The following is a 27,042-nucleotide window of genomic DNA, read 5'->3' as shown; positions in this document are numbered from 1 at the left end:
TGGCCTTATTTGCACTTTCATCTTCATTCCTGCATAAATACTGATGCTGTTAATTGGCTGATAAAGCAAACTGTTCTTGTCAGTTGCTGGGCCTTGAAACTGCAGTTAGACAATGACCATTGTGATACAGGTGACCAGTTTAAAGCCAGTCAGATCCATCCCTGCCACAGGGGATGACAGGCTTGCAGTGATGTAACACTATGGTTTTATTAGCTGGTTTGTTTAGAGTTTCCAAGAAGGCTCCTACCATCCCATGTAAACATAGAAAACACTTAAATTGGAAAGGTTAAAATGAAGAAGGGATGTATTCTTCATTTTAGCTATCTGACTAATTTGTCCTGCTCAGTCACTAATAAGAGGACTACAGGTTACCTTTTCTTGGACAGCATTTTACCTCAGGTAGGCTAACTCAAGCTGAGACCTAGGCTAATGGGGCACTTAAGAGCCCTCTGGCTTCAGTCACCTCAGGGAGGTCTATCAGGTCCTGCAGCCTTGAGGGAAGAGGTGATCTGGCATGTAACCTTTCCTCGCCAAGATCATTTGTGCCAGCCTGATCACTCCACAGGATGGAGTACTGTGCTGCTGCTGGGCAAGCACTGATGGGGCCAAGCATGTGCCGATGGAATGAGGATGTTCAAATGGCAAAAGTCTTCCCTGCTGCATTCACACCAGGTCTGCTCTGTGAAGCCAGATGTCATAAAGCTGATTAAGCCTGAAATTGGAAGTGTCACCTATTATCTCATGATGAAGCTTCAGCGATGACTTCATTGATACAGTCTACATTTCACCTCAGACACAGTGTATACTTTTCTTGGCACTGGCCAGGACTGAGTGGAGTCAGTATATGCATAAAGATTTTCTTTTTTTTTTATCTGTACAAATAATCGCATCCTTTTAGTCAAAACATAAATTCTGCTAAAGCTGAGCATCACCAGGGAAATGCTGACACATAGAACCACTATCTGCTCAGTACCTGCCGTCTGCAAAGGAAAGAATTACACAGTTAAGAAACATTCTTCAGCATGATGAAATAATTTATTTTAACTTTGCTGTCTGACTAGAAGTGCAGGATGATTCAGAGGATAACCAGCTAATAACATAGAGACAAATTTGTGTCTTGTTATTTCAAGTGAGAAATAGTTCCATTTGTACTGCTTTATGAATATACTTCATACGGCTTTTTCAGATACGGAATCTTCCCAGAAGCAAAGTATGCAGTCAAATAAAGTATAGGGACACAATTAATTCAAAAGATGTTTTTATCTTTACTTTCAATTTATAACATTTGTGAGGTCATGATTTTATTTGTTCCAGATTTGTTGCTGTTGTTTGGACTTTCATTTATTTCTATGTTAACTGATTTATAAAGCTGCCAAGTTTCAGCTTGGCTCTGCACAGAGACCAATTCTTCATCCGTTTAGTATGTTTTTATCCCCTTGGTTTATTCTTTTATTCCTCAAAACCTCTAACTGTTTTACTTATTAGTTGCCAAACAGTCTTTGTTGTGTAGATATATCCCAGTGATACAGACAGAGGCTTTATGGCACCTCCATATGAACAGATGAATGCAGTTTACCTACTCTATGAAACTGGTATCTGGCATTTTCTAATTTTCCAATAAAGGGTGCTGTATAAGTAACGAGTGTTGCTGTTTCTGTATCTAACTTATTCAAGTGGCTCAGTTACTGTCATGCTGATCACAGTCTACATACCTAAAGATTAAATTATTACCTTCTGTCTCGGGGCTCCAAACCGGGCTTCCCTTGCTCCCCTCATTGTCTTTACTGCAGACAGGCAGCATTCTATAACACTGCTCGTGCTGTGTGAAGTCCCAGCACCTGTTGCAATAGTGTGAAGAATGAATAGGAACTCGGGAAACACGGAAGTGTCGAAACACCCATGCTGTCCTCACCTTGTGCTGGCAGCTGCGAGTCACAGCTTGATCCTGTTTCAGTGAGGAGACACCCCTGACCTGCTGGCTATCAGGGCCAGCTGCAAACTTGGGCTTGGGTGCTTTGTCAATACAGCCAAGCAAAAGGGGTCGGCGATCCAAAGCACTGTGCTACTCATGGTCCTTACTGCTTTAGTTGTAGCATTTGGACTGATGTTGGTCCATGCCAACCAGAATGGCTTAAGAGCATCCAGCCATTATGGGGGGCGAGCATGCGCCAGGGATCATTTCCAGTGGGGAATATGGCAAGCCTGTCCAGCCTGTCTCCATCCCCTCCCAAAGTTCTCCAGTGGGACCCAGGATGCTTCGCACCTCAATCATGCCCACTTGTATGAACAGCATAAACACTGCAGCTCACCTCCTTCTGTATTTCAACACTGCAGACTGAAAAAACAGAAACCTGCTCAAAAGGAGAATCATTCTTGAGGGTCATGGGTCCGGCAGTGCTGATAGGGCTGGCGTGTGCTACTTGGCCTCAGGCCCCAGAGCGCTGACCCTATTTTACTCACTGCCAGAGTCGCACTGTAGTTTTTATATGAGAGCTGACCAGGAGGCAGTGCCATGATAAACACCCACTGATGGAGACTGCAGAGCCAGCATGGTGGCACCCTGGGCATTTTGGAAAACACAGCATTACAGGAATCCACTGCTGACGTTTTATTTGTTCAAGCAGCAGTACAGAGCACAAACACCCCTATTTAGGGCTACAGAAGCTCAAGAGTCACAGGGTTCAGCTGTCCCCTGTTCTGGCACTTTTCACTATTGATGCTTTGTTAGGATTTGCTGTTTTTCTCAGTGACCAGGGCCTGTGTTGGCCATCCCTAGACAGAACCAGGGAACAAAGGTTAAATCCAGGGAGCTGAATCCAACGTACCAGGAAACTACAACTGTTTGGTAAAGGCAGCATCCAAAGTATTTTCCTCAGACGCCTTGTTCTAACCTGATCAGCCACAAAGACATAACAGTGCCAGATGAAAGATTTCAAATGTGTTTGCAGGACTCTGCAGATGGAGGGCTGAGGTTTTTCCCTCCCAAGGAAAATGCTGTGAAGGTGCACTGCCTCTGCAGCCAGGTACAAACAGACAAAAAATCCCCTCTTTTCAAGGAGAGACTGGCAAAACAACCTTTTAAGTACAAGGAGTTTAAATACAATTTAGAAATCTTACAAAATACGTTAGAGAGAAATCAAAAGGTTTAACCTGCAGGGGTACCGAAAGAGATAATGAATTTTGGTTTAAAAAAGTGTTTTAACAAAATTATAAGTCTAAATTGTTAGCGTAGCTTCTTAGTAAGGTCAACTGCATAATATACAGTACCTTAACCTCTTCCAGCAATTTTTAAACATCATGCAGCTTAAATAGACTACTTCTGAATTCAGTGGTATTTCTTCTGGGAGCTCTGAATGCAAATCAAGAGGTAATAGTGGAAGAAAATTAAAAGATGTGCTATTCTCATTTCATTTTTTGTACTGATAATAAGGAAAGCAGCATAGAGAGAGATATGGCAAAGTGAACCTCTAACTTGAATAGCTTTTCTTTCACTGTTAATCTGAAATGCATTACACCCTGCCTTTTCAAATAATCATAATGTTCTTTACTGTAGCCTGCATTAAAGTTTAGCAGGCACAAGCTGCCGCTGTCACCAGAGGTCAAGGTATTAGCAATCAAAGAAAATAATGACCAGATTAAAAAGTTAGCATTCAAATTACTAAACCAGAAACTTCCATAGCAGCCTGTCCTCAGAGCCCTGCCTCCTTAGCTATGCCCAGGGAACCCCCAACACTCCCAGCAGTACTGCGGGGCTGGCTGTCCCCTGCCTGGGGTGACAGCAGCTGGAGGGGACCCTCACCCCTTTGCCTCTCTTGGGAATGGGCACTGCTGCCCCAAACCAATTCCCGCAGGAGAGGGAGCTCCCCAGCATGGCTTGAGGCTAAAACCCAACCTCCAGCTTCTCACTATGGGGAAAGGCCATGGTCAGTGTGCTGCAGGAGCACCTGGGGTACATCCTCCATGCATTTACCTACAAGACATGTAAGACTGGCTCTTACTTCATCTGTGCACTGCTTTAGCAATAAAATACTAATAAATTCACAAAGGAAAGTAATCCGACCACAGCCTTGGCTGTTTATGACTCAAGTGATGGGGAGACTCCTGTAAAATGGAAGCTTCTTGTTATTAAAAGGGAAAGAAAGAGCATGCACAGCTACAAAATCTACCACTTACATTTAACTGCTGAAGGATATTTCACAAAGGGTTTGTTTTTAATAGGTCTGGCACTCAAAGGTGATTTCTGAATGCAAAATAAACTCAGAAGACTACATGAAAATGCATAAAGAATGCATAATTACTGACGCAAATTGGGATATTTTTCTTGGAAACTCCATGTAATAAAAACGTGACACACAGGGGTACTGGTAAAAGACTGACCTTTCTTTCCTGGCCCTAATCCATTTGGGTCAGAGTGACAAAAAGCAAAGCCTTTGTCACATGGCAGGGGTCAGCCAGTCGTGTTTAATTTTTTTCTCCCCTTTCTGTTTTCAAATGCAAATAAAGCGTATTACCAATGAAAATAAGGATTGTAAATGAATACTTCAATTAAAGGAAATTTACATAAAGATATGTTGGATAGAGCTGACGGTAGATACTCCAACATCCTAACAGACAATAATCCATTTCTTAATCAACTTCTGTCAATAATCATAAGCTTTCTGCTCTCCATGGTTTCCTCATTATAGCACCACCTCTTGTGTTTTTAAATAGTTCTTTCTTCAGATGCTGTCCGAGCCAGCAAGTGAATCCGCTGGCTGTATTTGCCGACTCTTTGTGGTTTTTCACAGGTGTACATTATTTCTGCGCAGGAGTACCGTTGGCAGCATTGTGGATGTTCGCAGATAACAGAGAGCCAGTGTTGCCTTAGGTTTTCTTTAGATGTCCCCATTCTCTGTAGGACTGACCCTTGAGGGCTGCGGTACTGGCAGGTTGCTGCCTAGAGTCTGTTTGAAATCTAACATTGCCTTCCATTTGTAATTCCTGCCCTAATGTTTCTCCTGTTCCAGTTGTCTGGCATGTAACTCCTTTGTGATGCTCCTGATCAGTTAGCTCTGTTGCCAGGAACTAGTTAGAGGTTTTCACAGATCTATGTTTTTCCCTTCCTGTCACAATTAGCCATTGTTAATATTAATAGTGTGCTAGTGTTTGGGGGGGGGGGGGGGTGAGCACGTTTTTTGGGAACACTGGCAAAGGAACTGATATGATACAGCTAATTTATCTGGCTGATTTACCTAGAATACAGCTAATTTATCTAGCTGATTTAAGTAGAATAAGGACTTTTCTGAGGCAGTCTATTATTAGGGATATTTTCTAGTCTTAATCTCTAAATCCAAAGAGAAAAAGATGTGATCTTCAACAGACAAATTTGTTTCTAATTAAGGTACTCTGAATTAAATAAATAGCAAAAAAATGTAAGCTACTGACACTATAGTACATCATGAAGAGGAGCTAATATTTTCTTTTCAGTTCAAACTGATCCCTTGTCAATGGTGGATGAAGTTCTCATGATTCCAGTGGCTGCCTTTACTTTCCAATAAAGGTAAATGTACTTAGAAACTAATTATTTTAATAAAGAAAACGGCATACAAGGCTTTAAACCAGCTGTTGAATGTCCTCTGTTGTCATCTTCTCTTGGTGGTCCTCGGAGGTGAAATTGCACCTGCCTCTCCCTGGATTCCCTACAACTGAGCAACCAGTTGGGAAAAGATTACGAGGGCAATGAAGGGACTATTGCTTCAGTGGAGCTCGCAGTAGTGCAGATCAGAAAACACAAGAGTGGCACAGCTAGAACAAATTCAATCCAGCTTTAAAACAAAGACAATAGTGCTAAGCCATTCTACATTTTAGAGTAAAGAAGTACCAAAACCAGAACAACAGATGAAGTCTAACTGACCACAAAATTTGCTATAAGAAGGAGTATGAGCTTTCTCTATGTAATTAAAAGTATGCAATGAAATAGTAACTGAGAAGAGTACTAGTGAGTGGATTACAGCTGAGTATAATGATCAGCTAAAACTGTGGTGCCAGTAAAAGATAAGAAAACCATTCTCATAAACCAATCAATACATATATTTCATCTTAATATTTTGCCATTTCATTACTATCTCCTTGTTAATTATATTGACATTTTTGTAGAAGCTGTATGTGCTTTTATACTGATCAAAAGACAAATAGTGTACAAGCTGCAGCCTGCCAGTTCTGAAAATCAACATGCACGAAGCAGGTATTTGATCCACATGTAAGACACCCATTGCACACAAACCTTCTCTGCCACATGAATGCCTGTATTTTATCATTCTAACCTGTATTTAATAATTCTAAATTTTCTAATTTTATAATAATTAGTTTTATAATATTTTATGTTAAATATGCAATATAGGCAATAGCGCAAATTCCTCATTTTTCTCTTTAATAAAAAGAAAAAATAGAAAAAAAAGAAAAAGAGAAAACAGCAGAAAAGGAATACCAGTTGTGTGGATCTAAGAGATGTCTGATGGTTAGCACAGGGTCTGTCTTTCTTCATTCCCCATGAAAGTTGAAAGCCATTACCCACAGCACACCAGCAACTGGGCTGCTGCAGCAAATAGGAATCAGAGCTCTGGCTGTGGGCATGGGGGCTGCCTGTACCATCAGGTCAGTGTTTGTGGGTGCATGTTAACTATGCTGTTTACAGCAGGAAAGGCAGGATTGCCTTGGAGGCAAATCCAGAGGCAATCCCTTAGATTTTCCACTTGCCATCTCTCCAAAAGACTAACTGCAGCTTATTTTGGCTGGCAGGACCACGCCACTTCTCTTTTAGTCATGAGGCCAACCCTGCTAGTTATGTTTTGGGGTGTAACTGCCGAGGTGTGTGATTACAGCATATCTGGACATACCTGCATGAATTTCAGTCTGTGCAGTGCAAGTAAAAACAGGGATGCAGACAGGGGTTTCAGGCGAGCCACTCCTGTGCCTCTCCAAGGTCACAAACCTGATGGTACAAATGGCATGAAATTAATGCTAACATATTGTTACTGCTAATGCAGCTCAAACTAGCTAGATTAACACTAGCGTACACTAGTGCTATAACTTCTACAGCAATGTGTGCACAACCTTCCTAGTACATCCCAGGCATGCCCCCACCATGTTTTCTGTCCAGTTGTTAAACTAGAAGCAGAGCAAGCCATAGCAGCCGGATGATCAGAAGTGCTTCAAAGGAACCTCAGCACTAAGCCTGAGCTGAACTCTGAGCCAGTCCTGAAGGAAGACTGAAAAATACGGAGCAGGTGTTCACCTCCAAATTATCCGTGTCTCGAGTTTCACATACAGTTTAAGCTGGCATAACCCACCACTACTGCTATAAAAGCTCTTCCAGGCACTGTCCTCTCTCAGCTGCTCCTATCAGCCCTTGCCCCTCTCCTGCCTTTGGGCTGGCACGACTCTGTGCAGTTGCCTGATGACCCGCGTTCAGGCCTGGGTGAAAACCGACTGCTTTTCCCTGCAGCTGCCTCACCTCCGCAGCCCCATTCCCTCTGCGAAAGCCGGTGGGCAGCGCAGCAACAGGAACAGGGCTTGCCGGGCAGGGGAGGGGTGTGACTGCTGCTTTTGGCAGGGAGGATGATTTAAAATGCCTGAACGTATACATGGAACTGTATTTTCCATGTTGAAAGGCGGAGGGACGTCACTGCACACCCAGCGTGGCAAGGAGATGTAAAGAGACAATTCACAGGAATCCTTTCAACTCTAAAATTGAGTTAGAAGTTGCTAGAGCTGCCTTTATCCTTTGCCAATTGTTGTGGCTTTGCAACAACTTGTGTTAGCTTTTAAGTATTTTCTTTTTCTCTCTCTTCCATGTAAACTGAAGAAGCCTGAGATTAGGACTGAGTTCTCCAGAGGTAACTCAGACTTTCTCAGTTTGAATTTGTTGTCTCAAAAAGGGGGAGAAACCATACCACCACATGTTGGTTCATTGTTTTGTATGGTATTATGACCACCCAAGAAACTCTGGTTTCTCTGCTTTCTGACCTTTTCTAGCTAATTTTTTAGTTTCCATGACAATGGAAAAAACCATTAAAAGATGCAAAGACTGTAGCCAGAGGGCAGAAAGAATACAAGCCCAAAAAACACTCTTAAAACCGTGTTGCAATAATTCCAGCTTCACAGTGTACCACTGGGGTTGGACAGTCCTTGTGCAGGGTCCTTCGCTTTTGCTCTCTTGCCCTCTAACAGAGCAAGTGCAATTATGTGTTTTGAACAGTGGCATGTTAACACAGTGCCTGATGCAGACTCTGCACTTCAATTCTTGGAGCAGGAAATATTAGCCACCCCCTCGTTTCTCATGCACTTCTGGAACAGGTTATTTCTTTCTGCAACCAGGGCCTGAAGTCTGGCATGATAAATCCCAGCTCTGCACATACACAGCCATGGACAAAATGCGTGGACAAAGCGCCCTAGGCAAGAGACCTCTCAGTGCAAACATTCTGCTCTCCTAAGCAAATGTCTATGAATCAAGTGATTTAACATTTAGGTAGATTTTTAAAACACTTGACTAATTGTCAATTGCCTTGGACAGGAAGGATAGATGCATTTAGTCACAGCACTTAAGAGACTGAGTATGTGGCACCCATCCTCCTCCTGAGCATGAGTTTCATGTGGTTTGCATTGATGGTTGTGCTTTCTTTCAAAACGCAGCATCTTTGACTGGTTTTGCCTGGAGACTCCTCGAGGCTCACCAGCAGATCAGTGCATAAGAAAGCACAAGCGCTCTCAGACCAGACAGACCGCTCTTGAAAGTGCCATGTCCAGGGGAAGCCAGAGCATGCTGACCTCCTTCGCTGCTTGTCCTGGCAATGCTGGACCTGCCAGGTGGGGGAAGGGGGGGTCACCACTGCCTGCTTTTTGACTTTCTTAGCATCTTCATGTACCTATTATACCGAGTGCTTAGACCTCGCTGAACTTTACTCCAGTTACTATGGCCCAGTTGAATATGTCTTATTTTATGGCCAGAAACAGACAATTGTGCTTCACTGTTTCAACTGCTTTTTACCCTCCCTCGTGCCAAAATAACACACCTTGGGGAAAAGCCTCTGATGTTTGCAAAATGATTGTATTTGATTCATCGGTAAAGTGTTCTTCCATGATTCACCTCGATACTATACATCTTTGTGATGTACAATTACTGTATATGATTCAATGTGATGCTGCACAAGTCTTTGTGATTCACTGTGCTAGACAGCTGGTTTTTATATGGCAGATCTGCACATACATATAACAATAGTCAAGTATAAGAGATAATGAGGGGCAGAGGCTCTCCAGCGAGTGTAAAACCAGTGTAACAGACAGCAGTAGAGGAGTTGGGGAGTGCACAGTAAAGCAGTGATGGACATTGAATCTTGCATAACACCGATACAAAAAATGTACTGTCGCAGCCATGTGATGTGTTTGCATTAGTAGAAAAATTGTCTGGCGCTGAGTCTTTTGAGTCATTTCCTTTAAGCATGACTGCTTATTTTCAATCTGCAACAGCAGAGTATATGCCATTGAAAGATTGGATAAGGAAGGGTCTGTATGGCTTCAGAGGATGAAAGTGGGTCATCTCTCTGTTGAGAGCTGAGGAATATGGATGGGGGAGCTTGCACTTGCCAGTCAAGCCATCATGGAATCAGAGTGGTTTGAACTGGAAGGGCCTTTAAAGCTCATCAGTTCCAACTCCCCTGCCACGGGCAGGGACACCTTCCACTAGACCAGGTTGCTCAAATCCCCATCCAACCTGGCCTTGAACACTGCCAGGAATGGGGCAGCCATAACTTCCCTGGGAAACCTGTGCCAGCGACTCACCACCCTCACTCACAGTAAAGAATGACTTCTTACAGCCAATCTAAATCTCCCCTCTTTCAATTTAAAGTCATTATTCCTTGTCCTATCACTACATGCCCTTGTAAAAAGCCCGTCTCCAGCTTTCTTGTAGGCTCACTTTAGATATTGGCCAGCCTTCTCCAGGCTGAACAACCCCAGCTCCAGCCCCCTGAGCATCTTTGTGGGCTCCTCTGGCTTGCCCCAACAGGGGCACATCCGTTTCGTGTTGAGGATGTGTCTCCAGAAATGGACACAGTACCCCAGGGGGGTTACAAGAGGAAGGGTTGAGGGTGAGAATCACCTCCCTTGAGGTCAGGCTCCTTTTGGTGCAGCCCCAAACACTGCTGCTTTCAGAGGTGCAGCCACGCCAGTGCGGTACCACGCCATGTCTCTCTCCACCTGCGTTGGCAGGGCCTCACTCTGTGAACCAGAAACACCTCAGCTGACAGGTCCTGCTCAGCTCAGGGGTCCCTTCCTAAACCTGGCACAGTTAACTGACATGCAGACACCCGGCCTCAGTCGAAGCCATCCCCTCTGGTCAGCCCAAGCTGCCCCAAGCTCCCTCAGCTCACCTTGCACCACCCCAGCCACAGCAGCCGACACCACCGCTGAGAGGTGCGTCGGCCATGAGGGGCCAAGGTGCCCCATTACTTATCGCCGTGTTGCTGACTGGCGGTGGGCACACGGTCTCTCTCGCCAGCCGCCCCTGCACCCCGGGCCAGGGCAGAGGCACAGCCTGGGCCGCATCCACACCGGTACCGGCCGCCCATCGCCCCTCCGCCCCACGCGCCAGGCCCGGCACGTCGCCCCCTGCAGGCGGGGCGGCCACGCTGCCCGCACCCCCGCTGCGGCAGCGGCCTCGCCTTCCCCGCGGGGCCCGGGCAGAGCGCGGGGTGGCGCCGCTGCGAGGAGGCGCGGGGGCGGCGGCGGCGGCTCCGGCTCCCCGGCACCAACCGGAAGCGCGGCGGACGGAGCGGGAGACGCGGTCGCGCCGGTTCCAGCCTCCCTCGGCGGCTCCGGGATCGGCGCCGCTCGCGTCCCGCCAGCCCGGAGTCCCTCGGGGAAGGTGAGGAGGGCGACGCGCCCCTCGCCACGCCCGGGCGGGCGGCGGGCAGCGCGGGGGGGGGGGGGCGGCGCGGTCGGTGCGCGTGTGGCCGGGCGGAGGGAGGCGGCGGGGCACAGCGCGGCGCGGTCGGGGAGCGGAGCGCGGCCGGGCCGCGGGCGTCCTCCCCGCGTCTCGCGTCTCGCACCCGCTGGAGCAACTTTGAGAGTGTTTGCAGGGCCGGCGCTCGCCCGTCCCGCCGCTCGGCCTGACCTTGCGTCGCCCCGCGGGGCAGCCGCGCCCGGCCGGACCCCCCGCGGGAGGCAGCGGCGGCCACGCGTGGCCGGGTGGGGGTCCCGCTGGCTGCGCCGCTGCGGGACGGGAGACGGGCCGTGCCTCGCCGGGCGGCGCACGGTGGTGCCCGCCGAGGGGCAGCCGCGGCGGCGGCGGCGAGCGGCGGCGCCGCGGACGGTGGTGGCACCGTGTCTCCCGTAGGGCTGGCCGCGGGACGGCGGCGTCTGGCCGGGAGCCGCTGTTCTCGGCCACCCCTCCGCTTCTCGGTCGGTGTTAGGGACGTGCACTTCGAGTGCACCTGCTGCGGTTTTGTGTTCTTTCGGGCGTGAAATCCCCCAGGTTGGGCTCTGAGGTGTAACTTATGTTTTCCTTTCGTTTCGCACCCCCCCCCCTCATTTTTTATGTTAGCCGTCTCTTTTTTTAATATATATATTTTCTTTTTCTATCTTTGTTCAAGTTAGCTCCTTTCCCCCAGTGTGCGCTTTTTATTTAGTATGTGTGTGTGAGCCATCGGTTATCCCTCTATCCAGCATGCTTTGCTGTTGAGTTTTAGCGACAGAGCCATCGGGAAAGCCATAGATCATTACTTTTTCTAAATTCCAGAAGCAGAAATAATTTGAAAGCACTGGATTAACTGGGTCACTGCCTGGAAACATCATAGCTTTCTGCTGGAGGCATGCGGTTAGATGTTTTCGGGACTTTGCCCTGAAATTGTAAGTCCTCAGAAGCCTACTTGTTTTATCTATCCATAATGTGCTTTGCATACCAGTGGCATTGTGTGAAGAATGGTAACCCTGGAGTGCCCGGCTCGCTGAGGGAGGAGAAGGCAGAAACGCCGACAAAACCGGGTCCTGCAGTTGTGCCTTTGCAAGGACGGAGCGGCTCTATGGGCCGAGGTGCAGGGGTAGCTGCCTCCTCTGTCTTGTGTGTTGTCGCAGGCACACTCCTGGCAGGCATCACTGGCGAGGTATAACGTAAGCGAAGTGAGCAGTTTAGGGTTTCCCCGAGATAAAATGTTTTCTGTTTAAAGTGGAGCCTTTAAACCCTTCAGTCTCTGCCATTGACACAGCTTGAGTCGAAAATAGTTTGTTTCCTGAAGTACTCAAACTGTTGAGGCTGAGTTGAGCTCTTTTTTTTCCATAGCAATGGTTGTATAAATTCAAATAAAATTAGAAGTGTTATTAATGGAAATTATGCAGAATTTTTAGGTTCTGACAAAGGACAGGCTCAAATGTTGTTGCTTCTGTAACTAAGGTAGGCAGAGCCATGCATGCCTCCAGTCTCACCGTCTGCAGGGCTGCTGCTCAGTCTGGTTCAGAAAGTTGAGGAGTTGTAGGGGTTCTTGACTTTGTTATAATTTATTGGGAGGTTAGAACATTAGGATATATATATGTGTAAGTTGGAATTGTGCTTGGAGTTTGTTCACATCTTATTCATCAGCAGTTCATTATATGCTGAAAAGATCTTGTATTTATAAAAACTTATTTCTGCTATATCGCTTGTAGCTCGATACCACTGTAACTCCTTTTATGTTCTGTGCTTAGACAAGACAGTAGTGGACCATGTTTTGGCATTGGATTATTTGATTTTTTTGTTGTTGTTGGGCTTTTTCTTTTTTCTACTTTTTTTTTTTTTAAGCCTAAATAAATATGCTGCTGCAAAAATGCAGGTTGATAAGGTCAAGGACTGTAGGCCATGTTGGATACAAAGGATGATTTGGGTCTAAAAATGGATGGTCAAAGATCCTGAAAGCAAATGGACTGTTTTGCCAAATAAGGAAGCTTGGCACGTTCAGCTGTGTATTTTAAGATAGCACAAGTGTAGTGTGCTACTACTTTATTGGCAATATGTTGGCAGCATGCCTTCCTGAAAGAAGCGCTGAATCCTGCTTCCTGGAACCACGCAGTGAAGTGAGGGCAGTGAGTTGCATGGTCGCTCCCTTTAGTAAATTACAAAGGGTTTTTCTGAAGCAATTGAATATTGAGGCAGCGTCAGGTGCACGTGCAAGATGAGGGATGCAATTTTCAGTGCTGCAGCCGCGCACTAAGCAAAATATGAGTTGCAGTTACTGTGCAATTTGTACTATGTTCTTTCTTTCCTCCTGTCTCTAACTTGTAAGTCCCTCAGTGGAACTTCTCTGTACTCCAGGAGCAGTAGCTGAATGGCAAACAGTAGAGTCTTCTGGCTTCTACATGGAATAAAGCAGAGAGCTGGGCATGGTAGCAGTTCCCCTTACGTTGCAGACTGTTTTGGGGGATCTGGAAGATGCAAATGGATATGTTGGGTTTGTCCAGCATCACTGTGCCAGGATGCAGGGCAGGGCAGCCTGCTAGCAGCGTCAGTTTGCAACCCATCTGCCTGGGGGTTCCCTCACTTTGGAGGGGTCTCAGGGGAGCAGCAGTTGTGGGACTTCAGCAGGGTCCTGGGAAGGGAAGCCTGGGTGGGTTACTACTCTGAAGTGCAAGCCATTGATGGTGGATCATTTCCTGCACTGAGCACTACTGTACAAAACTGAGCTTGTTTTGGCATAATAGGCTTGCTGCAAAGTGACTCTGTGTAATAGATTCCTGACGTGCCAAATACTAATGTTAAATAATAACTTGATATGTTAAATACTGTCAAACCTGGCTCAGGTCTGATTCTTTTTGGTGTGAAATGAACTTTTAACAGCATGCTCAAAGAAGCTACTATGAGGGGAAAAAAAAAAGACACAGGAGAAGGTGGAGATGTTGTTGCAAGATTACAAGCTCGTGTTAACCATTAGAAATAAAATAGAAGAGAAGGTTCTTCCCCTCCCTCCCCCGACTCCCAAGCTCCCATAGGAATAATTGAAATAACCAGCAATTGGATAATTTCTTGAAATACCTGTTTCTTATCTGTCACATTTTCATTTCATTGACGACAAGCAATGAGGTCAGTCGACACAGCCTTCCTTACTGCTGTGATTAAACACTCAAAACTGTTAGTGAGGATGGACAGTAGTTGACACCAAACCTTAACTACATTGTGTGCCTGTGTGTGAGGGGATTGCTGTAATTCCCCCAGCCCCAAGCCCTATTGCAGAGGACTGCTCCTCACTGCAATGCAGAGAAGTGCTATACGTTGTTGAATGATGCGCTTTTTTCGGATGCAAGTGTATGATTATGGAGTTTAATGAAATATCGGGGTTTTTTTTCCTTAGCCAATGGTATACACTCTGATTGTTAAAGATCTTTTAAAACAGGATGACAAGTTAATAACTGTGTGTGGATTTATCATATACAGTTGTTACTCTAAACAGTTGTTTTCTTAAACATAACAAAGAGATTGATCTGTCTAATTGTGGATTAACTACCTTGCGTCAGAAAACATGGAGTGATACTTAAACAGGTCTGTTCTGCCATCCAGAAGGAGAAAATGTAAACCTAACTTAGGTTATCATTAATTACGGATCTCTAAATGGAGAGTGTCCCATGTGAATCTCCTCTACCTTTTTTAAAGAGGAAAAAAAAAAGCACCTGGAAGAACCCAACACAATGTGTTAATTGCTCTTTAAATAATATTACTGTATTGTATGCTGGTGCCTATAGCATCTGCAGCTGATTGCTTTAGATAAACTTGAAATTGGGAAGTTGTTAAAAGAATGAACAGCAGCTCCTGCAAATGCTTGTGTGCTGGGCACTCCATTGTGATTGCATAAATGTTTAGGTAAAGTTTTAAGCAGCAAGGCAGACCCATCAGAAAGTATTCACTTGCATTTATCAAGTGACTGGCGTACACGTTGTACCATCTTGAGGTCGGTTTTTCTGTGAAATCTTGGAGTAACATCTTGTTCCGTGTTAGCCTCTCAGAAGTCAACATTTACTTGTGTATATGGATGATTTGGTTCTTCTGGATGAACAATAAATTAAAATAATTTGACAGCTCTTCGGAACGATTGGATTCAGATAGAGAAGGCTAGAAATATTTGTTTCCTGTGATGTATTTTTCTTTGTGCTTGGTTTTCTGTTCCTTCTGCCATCCCAAACGCAACCATCTGTTATCAGCTGTTCACGCTTTCCTGTCAAAGTTATGGTCCAGTCAGTGCATATGCTTTTGCCTATGAGTAACGTTATTCTTCTGAATAATTCTGTTGTCAGTAAGGAGATTATTCACTGGAACGTAATTATCCACGTGCATAAACATCTGCAGGGCTGTGGCCTTAAGTTGTTAGGTCTCTGGGTTGGGAAGCTGACCTGTTGTATTTGTCTATAAAGTGTCACATACGCTTGAGACAGCATGTACATGATGTTAACGTGGGGCAACTACTGGAGTAAATGAGCTGGAGTAATCAAGGCAAATGAGCTCCTGTTTCTGAAGATGTTCTGATTGAACAGTGCTGGGAAAGAGCAGAAAGTTAAACCAAGCTTTGCTGCCCTCCTGGTTTTCAGGAGTGACCAATTTCTTTTCGCTTGAGCTTTCTCTCAAAACAATATGTGCAGTGCAGTGCAAAAGATGACTCTGGGATGGCAGGAAACTTAACAGCCATAGCAACCAGGTTAAAAAAGAACAAAAGGTCAGCAGAAGAGTACAGACACTTGTACTGGGGAAGGAGCTGGCAGGGTACTGGAAGAAGGAACTTTATTTCATGTCGCATGGGTAACCCTTGCTCTGACTCACAGAGCTGGGGAAAGAGTGTTCCTGTTCCTTCCCTGAGAGTTTTGCAGGCTGGTTGTCAGTGAAAGGCGTGCTTGAAGGCTGCTCCCTCCTTAATGTGTTGCCTTCTGTAAACGTAGTAAAGTTGTCGTGGTCTGGTACCCTTACAGGTGGTGAATTGATACGAAACAAAGCAGGCAGTTTCAGAAAAGGCGCTGTTATCTCATGCAATATGTAGGAAAATGTTGGTGTCTTCATTTCTCATTGGGAGAATAGCTGCAACCAGATAGTGCCAGAAATTTCTGGTCAAATGATACCTCACAATTTTAATCAGATTAGCTGCACAGTCAGGAGAGCCAGTGAGGGGTGGGGGGGAGGGAATGATGTTCGTATTTGTTACAGAAGGGACTGGTGTAAAGGGGTTTTGGTGTTCAGCAGCGCTAGTTGTATTACAGATGCATTTCCCAGCCCTGGACGACACATAATGTATAGATTCCGTCCCAAAACGCCCTGTGGATTGGAGGCTTCCAGAAGATGCAGTATGCTTTGGTACAATAGTTAGACCAGTATAATTGGACATAAAATCAGCAATTCAGAATCTCCATGCCTTTTTCTAGCTTGTTTTATTCAAACCACTCTCATTTTATGCTAAGTTTACTTTCATTTATTGCAAAGTTAAAGGAAGTAAACGTAGTCTAAACTGGTGCATCAGAAACAGTCCTGCAGCAGGCTCGCAGCAGGTTCTGGAAGGTGCCCTATCCTGCAGGCCCGCTGAGGCTTTCTGAACTTACACTATTAAAAAAAGAAACCTGAAATTACTCATTGTTCGTGCATTTAGGTGACAATGTTCTTGAAATTTGCTACAGCGTAAGCTTTATTGCTGTGAAATCCCTGAGAAGGACGTTCCGTTCCCCTTGCAGCAGACATGGGATCATCTCTTGAAACTGCCGACACCGGTCTTGGCACAGGCTGCAGAATTTCACATATTGTAACCCAGATGAATTACTGCGTACTTGCACTGTGTTATAACATGCAAACAGAACTGAGTCACTCCGGAAGAGGCATTTACCATGGCCAGGTTTTTCCACATCCTTGCACGAAGCACAGCTCGGAGTGCCGGCAACGCGCGTGGTGCGTGCTGCGGTGCCGCTGCCTGCCTGCGCACCCTGTGCGCGGCCATCGCGGCGGGAGAGCCGGCGTGCCTGGCATGCCTGAGCTCCGAGGCAAGCTCATAGCGGAGAGCAAGTTTCCCGTCTGTTGCTGTCCAGAGAAGGCAGCGACGCGCCTGCCTTTCCCAGAGACGCTTCCAAGGTGTTCGGGAAACGTCGGTATCGCACTGAGGAATACTTTTAGTTGTTTCTGTGTCCCAGCTGCTCCTAATAGCCCCTTCAAATTATGCAAACATTTGCACAGCCTGTTGGAGTGAGAGTTCCCAGGCTCTCCTCCAGTGCCCTGTGGATTTTACTGTAGCATGTTTATGGTGATGGGTCCTGGTTTTGGGGTGTCTGGTAAGAAAATCCATAATCTGTGCAGCATATGTGCTAATGAAAGCTTTTCTCTTCACAGGTTTTGCTGTGGTATATTTTGTCATTATGAGATGTCGTCTACCAGTGCTTCATTTGTGCAAATTAAATTTGATGACTTGCAGTTTTTTGAGAACTGCGGTGGAGGAAGTTTCGGTAGTGTCTACCGAGCCCGATGGATTTCTCAGGACAAGGAGGTGGCTGTAAAGAAGCTGCTCAAAATAGAAAAAGAGGTAAGAGTTTACTTTTTCAATTCACTGTGCTGCAGAAACAAGGACAGAAATTCTTTCCTAGTGTCTTCTGTCCGCTAATTGAAGTAAACTACCTTGGGCTTTTTATTCTAATTACAAAACCCTGTAACTGGATGATGTTACAATAAAGACATACTGAGGGGGGCCCAGCCCAGGGTGTCTCTGATTTAAAACATTATTGTTTTACTCTTTACTGTCCTGCCCCGCTTTTCTTGTCTAGCAGCTCCTCTCTGCTCCTCTCTGAGGAGGAGGAGAGCTAGTTCCACCTGTGGAGCTACTAATTTCCCTTTGATACTGATGGGCATGTTGCTAGATAGGAAGAGGTAGTGTTCACTGTCTTTGCCTGTTTCTATCTTCTCCTTTTTGCATCTGGTGGCTTTTAAGTGCAATGGTTTGCACCTATATGTGCACTATAGGCTTAGCGTGTTGCTCAGCGTCGTCTCTTGCCTGCCTGCTGCAGGTTTTGATCTGGGGCTCCACTAGCTCTGGGTTAGCCATAGCCACACTTCAGCTTGGTCTCATCTTGCAGTGCAGTATGAGTCTAACCGTTTTACCAGTCATCTTCCCTTGTGGTGTCCTGTGCACCTGGAAGGATGGACAGGTCCTTGGCACTCCTGTGGGAAAAGGCAGAGTTATCTTACTGCACCCTTACCAGCTAAGGTTGGTTTAAGTGTTGGTTTTATTTTTAAAAAAGATTTTTAGGTTTGTCTAAAAATCCTCTTGACCCTCAGCTGTGTACAGGCCTGGCACAGGCACAGTGTATGTGGTCCTCAACGTGCTCCAGTCTGCCCACTGGTTTGATGTAGCAGTGAGGAGACACCAGTGTAGTGATGAAGAGCGGTTACTGGACCTCTGTTCCAGCATGACTATATCTAACTTGTGTACAGTACCCTCGAAGGTGTTTTAGGAAGGCAGTTACAAGCTGGATGACAGCAGAGCAGCGCTAGGGATAATGTACATAATCAGACACCAAAGTTCCTCCACTGCTGCCGCAACCAAGTTAGCATGATTATGTCATGATTAGTGATGTGATGAGCATGTGTGATCGTGGTTAAGCAAGTTGTTGTCTGTAATAATGTGGAAGAATCTCATGACTTTTACAGGATGGTTGGAGATTTATTCCTTCGATTCAGTGACAGTTTGTAATGTTCTCTTTATTTCTACAATTTGTTCATATCAAAAGATACAGAAAGACAAGTGAAACCGGTGCTATGCAATGTCAGTAATGCACTCTTTAAGCTTAGTCAACTGACTGGCGGATCTCAGTAGTGGCCAGTGAAGTACCTTTATTGCATAGTGTGTTCCTGGTGGGATTACACAGGAGTGTGTGCTAGACCTGCTGCTGGCTGCTAGCATTTTTGAAAGAAAACTTAAAAACAGTACTACTACATCTTGTGATGGAATCAATCTCAGTGGAATGGGAAATGATGGAGAAAGTAGGACAGTCATATGTAGTGCTTGACACAGTTGGACTATTTAACAAGTTTAATTCTTTTTTTTAAACAACTAAATACAATGTTCAGCTTGTAGTGACAAGGAACACAGGCTGCGCATTAGGAAAATGAAACTGTATGCTGGAAAGAATTTAGTATAATTTAAGGGTTTATTTAGGGATTAATGAAGACTTCCAACTCGTTAAGAGCTCATATCATGGTACTGTTAGGCAAGTTAGGTTACTGCCCTTCCATATCTAAGTGAGGATCAAAGCATTTGTAAGAACCAGGCGTGCTTTTACCTTGGCATGTGGCACTGCGAAAATGGGTGTTGGGCAGTAGGTACAGACCCGGTTCTGTTGTGTTTAAAAGAATGTAAATGAACCGCAGAGGCAGCCCAAGGGGGACTGCAAAACACAAAGAGTGGAGAGTAGGAAGGCTGTGGGGGTTAGTGTGTTAGAATGGGGCGATGGACATCATCCAACAGGATAAGTTGACAGGAGGGGAGCAAGTGCCTTCCAGCAGAATAGTGTATTTTACTCTGGTCATTTTCTGCTTACACTAACAAGATGGGTTATGGCTGGGACCAGCTTGGTGTGGGCACCTTCTCTTTTCTGGGGAGACAGCAGAGAGGCAAGTGGTGATGCCTTAAGTAAGTCTAGCAAGTTTTGCCAGAACTTGTTTGTCAAAACCATAAAGAATTAAAAAATAGGAGCTTGTTTACAAAAATTTCATTTTCATATGGAGAAATTGCTAGTCTTGTTTAATCTAGTGTGGAAAATTATTACAAGAACTAATGGTTGGGATCTAAAGCCAGGCAAAATAGAATGGGAAATACAGCACAAATTATAAGGAGTGAGGATGAGTAACGCTTGGAGCAGGCTACAAACAGGAGGAGCAGAGATGGAGAATCCTTTCCATCTTTTCACGTCTTCACATTGAGATGGTTTGGGTTTCTTTGATAATTGTTACTGTTAAGTTGTTGAGCTCAACACAAGAGAAGCTTGCTGAAATATAGTGGCCTGTGATATACCAGAGACTGGCCTCTGTGGCCTAAAAGTCTCTTCTGATCCTTATGGCTGTCAGTCTTTACATACCTAGTATGTTTATCTCTAATGATGATAATAATAAACATCTGTGACTGAACTGTGCTGAAAGTTGTGGTGAGTCAATGGCTTTTCTGATAGCAATAGAAAAATAACTTGCCATAACTGTATGTGTCTGTGTTTAGTAGATAGTTGGGTGGCTTGCATTTAGTCTAGAAAAGTAATTATTACTTTTTCTTGCTTATTTGAAAGGAAGTGTCATTTTAACTGCATGACTGGTTGTGTTGTATTTCTGTTAACTGCTGCCAGCAATCCATAACAACTGATTAAAAAGAAAACAGAGGAGAGTGGGGAAAAGCTTGCTCAGAGGAATTTCATGCTAGCCAAGTCCAAAGGCACAAGCCAACTCAATAGAACTGTGGTATCATTCTGCAAATATGTTGTATCTGGGTTTCATTTTACTAAACAAGCCAATCAAAACCAGCAAAGATCTTGAAGGTTTTATATTAGCCAAGTGGCTAACAAGTTCTAACATGTTAAACAAAGCAATTTTTGTTCCAGTGTATAGCAGCATACCATACTAAAATATGTGCTCAGAAAAACTTGAAAGTACTTGGGAGAGAGTTGCTCAGACAGATTTCTTTGAAACTCTTTAATATTTGAGAATTGGGAAGACCTCTGCAAGGCATTAACTTTTTATAGAGAAGCAGTAAAATGTGACTGTATGGGAAGGGGTGTGTGTTTATGTGAATAAAATACAGCTAAGTAGACGTGCAGAGAAAAATAGATACGCTGCAAGGCTTTGATTAGCATACCAGATCTGAAACTCTGGAAAGACTTCTGATTAAGTAAACCATAGGAGTGTCTTGAGTGATAAAATAACAGCAAAACCAAAATTAAATTGGCATTTTACCATCTACTCCAAGCCCTTTAGCAGTTTCAGTTTTTAAGCAAGGAACAGGCATCCCCTTGTGAATTGTTTTATGGAAAAATTAAACTATCAGTGTGATGTTTATGGTGCATGTGGTGGGAGGAGAAAGGTCTCTTGTAGTAGGATGTGTGCTTGCTCCTTTTGCCCTAAGTGATAATTATGTGCATTCATTGAGGAAAATCGTGTACCTACTACTCAGGGAGTTATTTGGTATTTTTGTGAGCGATCTATATGAATTATTGGATAAGCCCGTAATTTGACTTCCACTGAAATGGATAGGAGAGATTGGGCCCAAAGGCCTTATTCTGCAAATTGCTTGCAGCTCTTTTGACTCTGTTATCTTGAGCAGATAACTGCTAGAGTGAAATGTTACAAACATTGGTTTATGCCTTGCCGCATTAGCTTTTCACTGAATAGCACTCATCTCCTTCAGTTGTCTGTACATCTCTGAAGTTCACCTGCTATTTGTCACTGCTTTTGAAAGCTGTGCTTTTGGTGGCTGGTCTTTGACAGTTGGCATCTGGAGTGTGGTTCTTCACTGGAAGATTTATTATTGACAGAATTTTACCAGAAATTTGTATTTAACTTTAATGCCACTGTTCTTTGGAGATACTCCATGATCTATGAACTGCCCCTGTGCTATTGATGGACAGCAGGATTGCATCTGATGTGCTTGCTTCAGCTGTTATAACCATGACGCTTAGGTACAAGATTGTTTGGTTTCATGCAGTACAGCTGTCCCTGGATTCCTTCAAAATGCTGGAGGTGGTCTGTGCAAACTGCAGGAGAGTGCTGGGGAGAAAAAAAACCCAATAAAATGTAACTGTAATCTTACTGGGAAATTCTTCTGGTGAACTTACACAACTAACTTGTAGATAAAAGATGTTAAATTGAGCAGGATTAACTGTGCATGCTTTGTTCGGTCATGTCTGTGCGATGCATTTGAGTTTTATGAGACTCAAAAACAAAACATGTTTTTACTAGTTTTGATGCTCTGTTGCTGAAAGTCTGACTACCGTGGAAATTAATTTTGTATTGCCAGGTTTGCATGTGTGCAGTACATGTGCAGTAAGCTTTAGGGGATCTTTTAATGCTTCATAAAACTTTTCATATAGAATATATGTTAACTTGTTCACTTACTTGATTTTATGATCCGCTTCTGAAAAGGACTGTCTAGAAAACATGGATTGCACCCGTGCCTTCCAAGGGGGATGAGTTAAGTATAACCACATGCGTGTCACTGGACTTACCTCACTCATGTTTGTAGTCCTAAAAGAGAGCATGTGGTATTTTTAATGTGGGTCATGAGAGTAGGGACTGGGAATGACTTTCAAGAGTAACAAGAGAAAAACAACAGAGTAAAATAGAGCAAATCAAACCAAACCAAACTGAAATTGATACTTATCTCTGACAGGTCTAAAATTAGTAGATGTTCTTTTTGCAGTTTATAGCTGGTATGGGTGCTTGGGTGCCAGCTTTGAATGACTCTCCACACTGGGACCTGACTGTAATGAAGGTCAATTTTGATGCTTTTTTATTATCTTATTAGCTCTTTCTAGGAGCTCCTACTCCGTTACCCCTCTCATGTCTGAGTCAGCAGGTATTGAGGGTGATTCAAGGTAACGGCTGCCACGAAATGGCTGGATTTACTTGGTTCCAACTCAAAGTGGGGAGACAATAAACCCCATGTTTCCAACCTGTGGTCCTTTGGTGCAGGTGCTATTCCTAATGAACAGGGAAGGAGGTCTTAGAATGTGTGCTGTATAAAGGTACTTTTAGGGGTGCAAGTTAACTATATGAACTTTCCAGAGATATCAGTGCCTATATTGGGAAGTTACAGAGTTTACAAAAAAAGAAAGATTGTATATCCGTAGAGTAAGTGATCTCATGGGAGCCCTTCCAACTCCGTATTTGTGTGGCGAAATATTGCTGTATCTTGTTAACAGCTAATAGTAAATAAAATTTCATGTATTATACCAGAGGCGTGTCTTAAAATGCCTTTGTTTCTAGTTTAGAGAGTGGTTATCTTGCAGGGTTTTCTGTTTCTTTTTAATGTTTTGGTAAAGAAAATTGCTTGGAGTACTCCTCTTGGTGCTGACAAGGGTATTCCCAAAAGGCATCAAGAGGATACTCTGTACCCTTTCTAAACTGTGAGAGTTGTCAAAATGGGTTCAGATGCTCCAGCTGCTATGTATTCTGTGTTGTGCAGAGTAAACTAGTTTTGGATAGCACTGAAATAAATCTCTGAATGCTTTTGAGTTTGCCCTACTCTTGGCTTTTACTTAAGGGATATTACTTTATATTTTGTAAGTGAATGATTTCAGGTGTCAAGAAAGTCACTGCATTAGATTTTCTTAGTACATTGTATACGACTGTATCCTACGTGTGGAAAAACAGGCTTTGATTTCATTTTGTGTGTCTTAAGAAGAAACTTTGTTCCCCTGCATCTCTGCTCCCCAGGATTATCTCAGAAATGTAGCAGTGCAGGCACAGAAACATATATGTTTGTATTTTGCTACATTTTAGTGTAGCTGATTTTTTTGCTTGTGTATTTAAACATTTTTATACCACGTTTTTGATTTGATGAGTAACGTCTTTCAGAGTTGCTTCATGTAAATAATGAGCATTTGTATTATGAATTGTGTGGTTTACTCAGGTTTTTTGACGAGCTTAATTTCAGATTCTTACTTACACAGACTTGTGTATACACATTCTTTTAAATCAAGCCAATTTTGGCTTAAATTAAAGTAGACAGCAGCTTCAATGAAACTGGCGTGTCAGGACCTGGACTGGCAATCTGTGGCTTCGAAAGTTATTTTCGGCCAATTGAGACATAGTGACTGTCAGCATTGTCAAATTAGCTTGCCGTGAATGAAAAGAATTTCACAAGTGCTGGGAATCTTGCTGAGGCCATACTTAAGAAGTTACCCTCTCCTTTTTTCTGTCAGCTAAGCCACCAAATTTTGTACTGAAATTAGAAAGGTTTGAGTGCAAATGGCCTTCTGTTGACTGGTGGGCAGCCTTGAACAGTTACTGCATAAGCAAGCTTGATAAACGGGTAAATTAATAAGCTAAGATGCACTAGGTTTGCTTCTTTTCACTTGACTCTTAAATTGCCCTAAACTTTGTCAGCGTGAAGCAAAATTACCTTGTGTGTGCATCTGGTCAAGAATACATAAGCAGTTGCCATAGCTTGATTGAGGTACAGGAGCTTACCACCATGCGGCTGATCCCCTCAGTTAGGAATCTCTCTGTGAGGTTTGGAGCCTTTTACCTCAATTATCTTTAATTCTGTTTTGTTTTGGTGTTTGGTTTTATTTTCAGAAGGTGCAGCATCTGCAGGTGCGCAAGTTTTTGTACCAGTTTCCTGCAAATTATGAACAAATTTTGTTAAGAATAGAGGGAAAATTTGTCTCTCTTGGCTCTTTAGAAAGCAGTCTTTCTTACTGTCTTTGCTACCCACGATATGCAGCCTGTTAGGATGTTGTTAAATATTCTTTAGTTTCATAACTAAGTTTAATTCCATCACGTATAGTTTTAAAAATTATTCTGTCAATCTACTGCAAGTTTTTGATAGCGGGTTGCTCGAGTTGCCAGTAAATACTGAGCTGCAATTAAGGGCATTTTCCTAGTTTGGGGATTTTTTATTTATTTATTTATTCTTTATTTTATTTTGCTGTAGATAATGATTCCTTTCTGTTCCTTTTTTGCATGGGCTCAGTTATTATTTATAATTCGGAGGAGAGGCTGTGTTGCTTATTTCTCCGTGCCAACAACCCTTGACATCAAAAGGCAGCTCTTTTCTTTCCCCTCCCACGACATTCTTTGACCTCGAGCTTCTGTTGAAGTGATCAACTGCAAAATGGTATTTTTGGATGTTTAAGATGTCCTGAAGCTTTGCTGTAGAAGTCTCATGGATATGGAAGAGATCCTTTTCTGTCAAGGTGGTGTTTTAGGCTGTTGTAAGCTCAAGCAATTGAGGATTAGTTCAAGTCAGTCTTTTCTCTGTATTTAGTTAATTATATAGTTTTCTTAATACAAGATTACCATACAAAATCACATGGCAGGTAAGATCTAGTGGTAACTTTGGAGTATGGTTAAGTGATTGCGTGTTAGAGTCTCGAGTGCTTTAAAGGACAGCTGACAATGTAAATGCCTGTGACGTGCAATGAAATCTGTTGCTGTTGTAGTCCCTGGGGACTCTTAATTAAATAATTTACATTGACTACAGCATCTGAATGACAAATTATTGTTTCTGATAATACCAAAGTTGCTGTTGAGGTGTGTGGAGGTATTATTTGAATCTAACATAGTTTCTGGCTTGTTGCATGGTTGTGTGATGGTTCAGATTAGTTCAGGTATCAGTGCTGGAGCTGATTCAATCTGAGCCTGTGATCACTGGTCTCGCTTGGAAGCTGTTTTTTACACGTGTATTCAAAGTTGAGCATGGGGACCACAGTCTTTGGCTGGGAACCAAGCTACCCTCCATGCACATGGTAGCAATAGAACTTCAAACAACATGTTTTGTCCTCTTAAGAGAGCGCTAAATGCTCAATAAGACTAGACATGCTGTCCTTTACTTCCTTTTTTCTTCCCCTGCTTTACTTTCCTCTTTGGATTGTGCATGAGTTGCATAATGGTCCGGGATGCAATATTTCATTGAAAACAAAGTGGAAGAAGAAAAAATAATAAAAAAATATCCTAAATTAAAGGAAACATCAAAATAAATCTTTTTAGTTGTAATCATGCAACCAAGACTGCAAAAATAATTTCACATTTACCTATTGCCACTTACTAAGGTGCTGACAGAGAAAGTTTCCTTTTTAAGAGGACAATGTAAGCAGTCATAGGGAAACATTCAGACCTGTTTATGTTAGCTGGAGGCTGCAGAGGAGCCCTGATAGCAGCTTCGGCCTTAACTCTTTCTCTCATATTTAGTTAATTGTGCTAACACGCTGGGGAAATGAGGCCAATAAAGGCTTTTCTGATCCAGCTGCCTCCAAACTGTCCTGTTTGTTTGTTTAAATGTGTTTCATCTGTTCAGCTACTGGGAAAGAATCCTATTTGCAAATGCATGTTCATTTATTAGATTTATGTTTAGTGAATCTACATTCTGCATAATTTCTGTTAGAGAAAGGCAGCTCCACAGGGAAACTGGGTGACTGGAGTAACAATGACAGTTTCTGTGCCTCCTTGGTCCCTTCTCTGGTGTGACTGCCTGATGCCTGGGAGCAGGGCAGCCTCTAGCATGCAGGAGGGGCTCCTCTGCTATCTCACCTCCTGAGTGAAGTAGTGCCTGGCCCCTGGATGTTGCTGAAAGGGGACGCTGCCACACGTCTTCCACTTGTCATCTTCTGCCTCTAGTTCCTCATTTATTTTACTCCAAAACTTCTGCAAATTGAGGTGTCTTGTGGTTAAATACTGTAAGCAGAGGAAATTAAAAATCGTGTCACGATGCACTCCTGGCCAAATAGCTGTGGGGTTTGTGTATTGGGCATATAGTGAGTTTCCAATAGCTGCTTAAAAAATAAGCACAGTGCGTAAAAACCCTTGAGCTGCTGTAGGAAAAGTAAGGGAGCTATTGGTAGGCACAGGAAGACAACATGCCATTTCTTTGTATGAAGTTCACCTTTGGAAAGTGGAAAACCCAAAAGGCAGGCATGCAGCTTGGGCGGGTGTCAGCTTCCCAATGAAGCTCTCTGCAGATTTTTACCTGGCAAAGGCAGACTCGGAGGGTTAGGTAGGCTGTTGTTCTGGAAGCTTGCTAAAATAACCTAGTTGCTTCACCCTTGAGGGAGTGAGTGCCATTTTCCAAGAGGATATCTTTTCCTCTTCCTTGGAAGAATCACGGAGCAGAGAAAATGTAGTGCATGCCTGTGTGCAGTTAGGGGCAGGGGAAAGCATGGTAATCACTTTTCATCTAATCATATAATAACCTTAATTTTAGTAATGTCAGATGCATTTGAGGCCGTCGTATGAAAGATGATGGCTTAGAAGTAGTGATTGGTGGTTTTCCTTTTTGGTGAACTGTATGCTTTTTATCTCATAAACCAAGGAAGAGGCTTTTTACCTCG

The 27,042-nt window shown here is 43.8% G+C and overlaps 1 protein-coding gene across 3 annotated transcripts in view; it reads left to right on the top strand.

The window, feature by feature from the left end:
• Positions 1-10,734: 10,734 nt before the first annotated feature.
• MAP3K20 (mitogen-activated protein kinase kinase kinase 20) overlaps positions 10,735-27,042 on the top strand; it is a 91,604-nt gene continuing 75,296 nt past the window's right edge. Inside the window, exons 1-3 of one of the 3 annotated variants that reach the window (XM_065670357.1) lie at positions 10,841-10,900; positions 11,774-11,883; positions 17,351-17,540. In XM_065670357.1, the coding sequence (XP_065526429.1) occupies positions 17,382-17,540 (159 nt within the window). In that variant the 5' untranslated portion in view covers positions 10,841-10,900; positions 11,774-11,883; positions 17,351-17,381. Of the gene's footprint in view, positions 10,901-11,773; positions 11,884-17,350; positions 17,541-27,042 lie in introns of all 3 variants that reach the window. The other 2 variants (XM_065670359.1, XM_065670360.1) reach the window with 2 other exon arrangements.

The sequence above is a fragment of the Lathamus discolor genome, chromosome 3, assembly GCF_037157495.1.
Source record: "Lathamus discolor isolate bLatDis1 chromosome 3, bLatDis1.hap1, whole genome shotgun sequence".
NCBI classification, from domain to species: domain Eukaryota; kingdom Metazoa; phylum Chordata; class Aves; order Psittaciformes; family Psittacidae; genus Lathamus; species Lathamus discolor.
The sequence above is the reverse complement of the archived record's forward strand: the minus strand, read 5'-3'. Positions and strand labels throughout refer to the sequence as shown.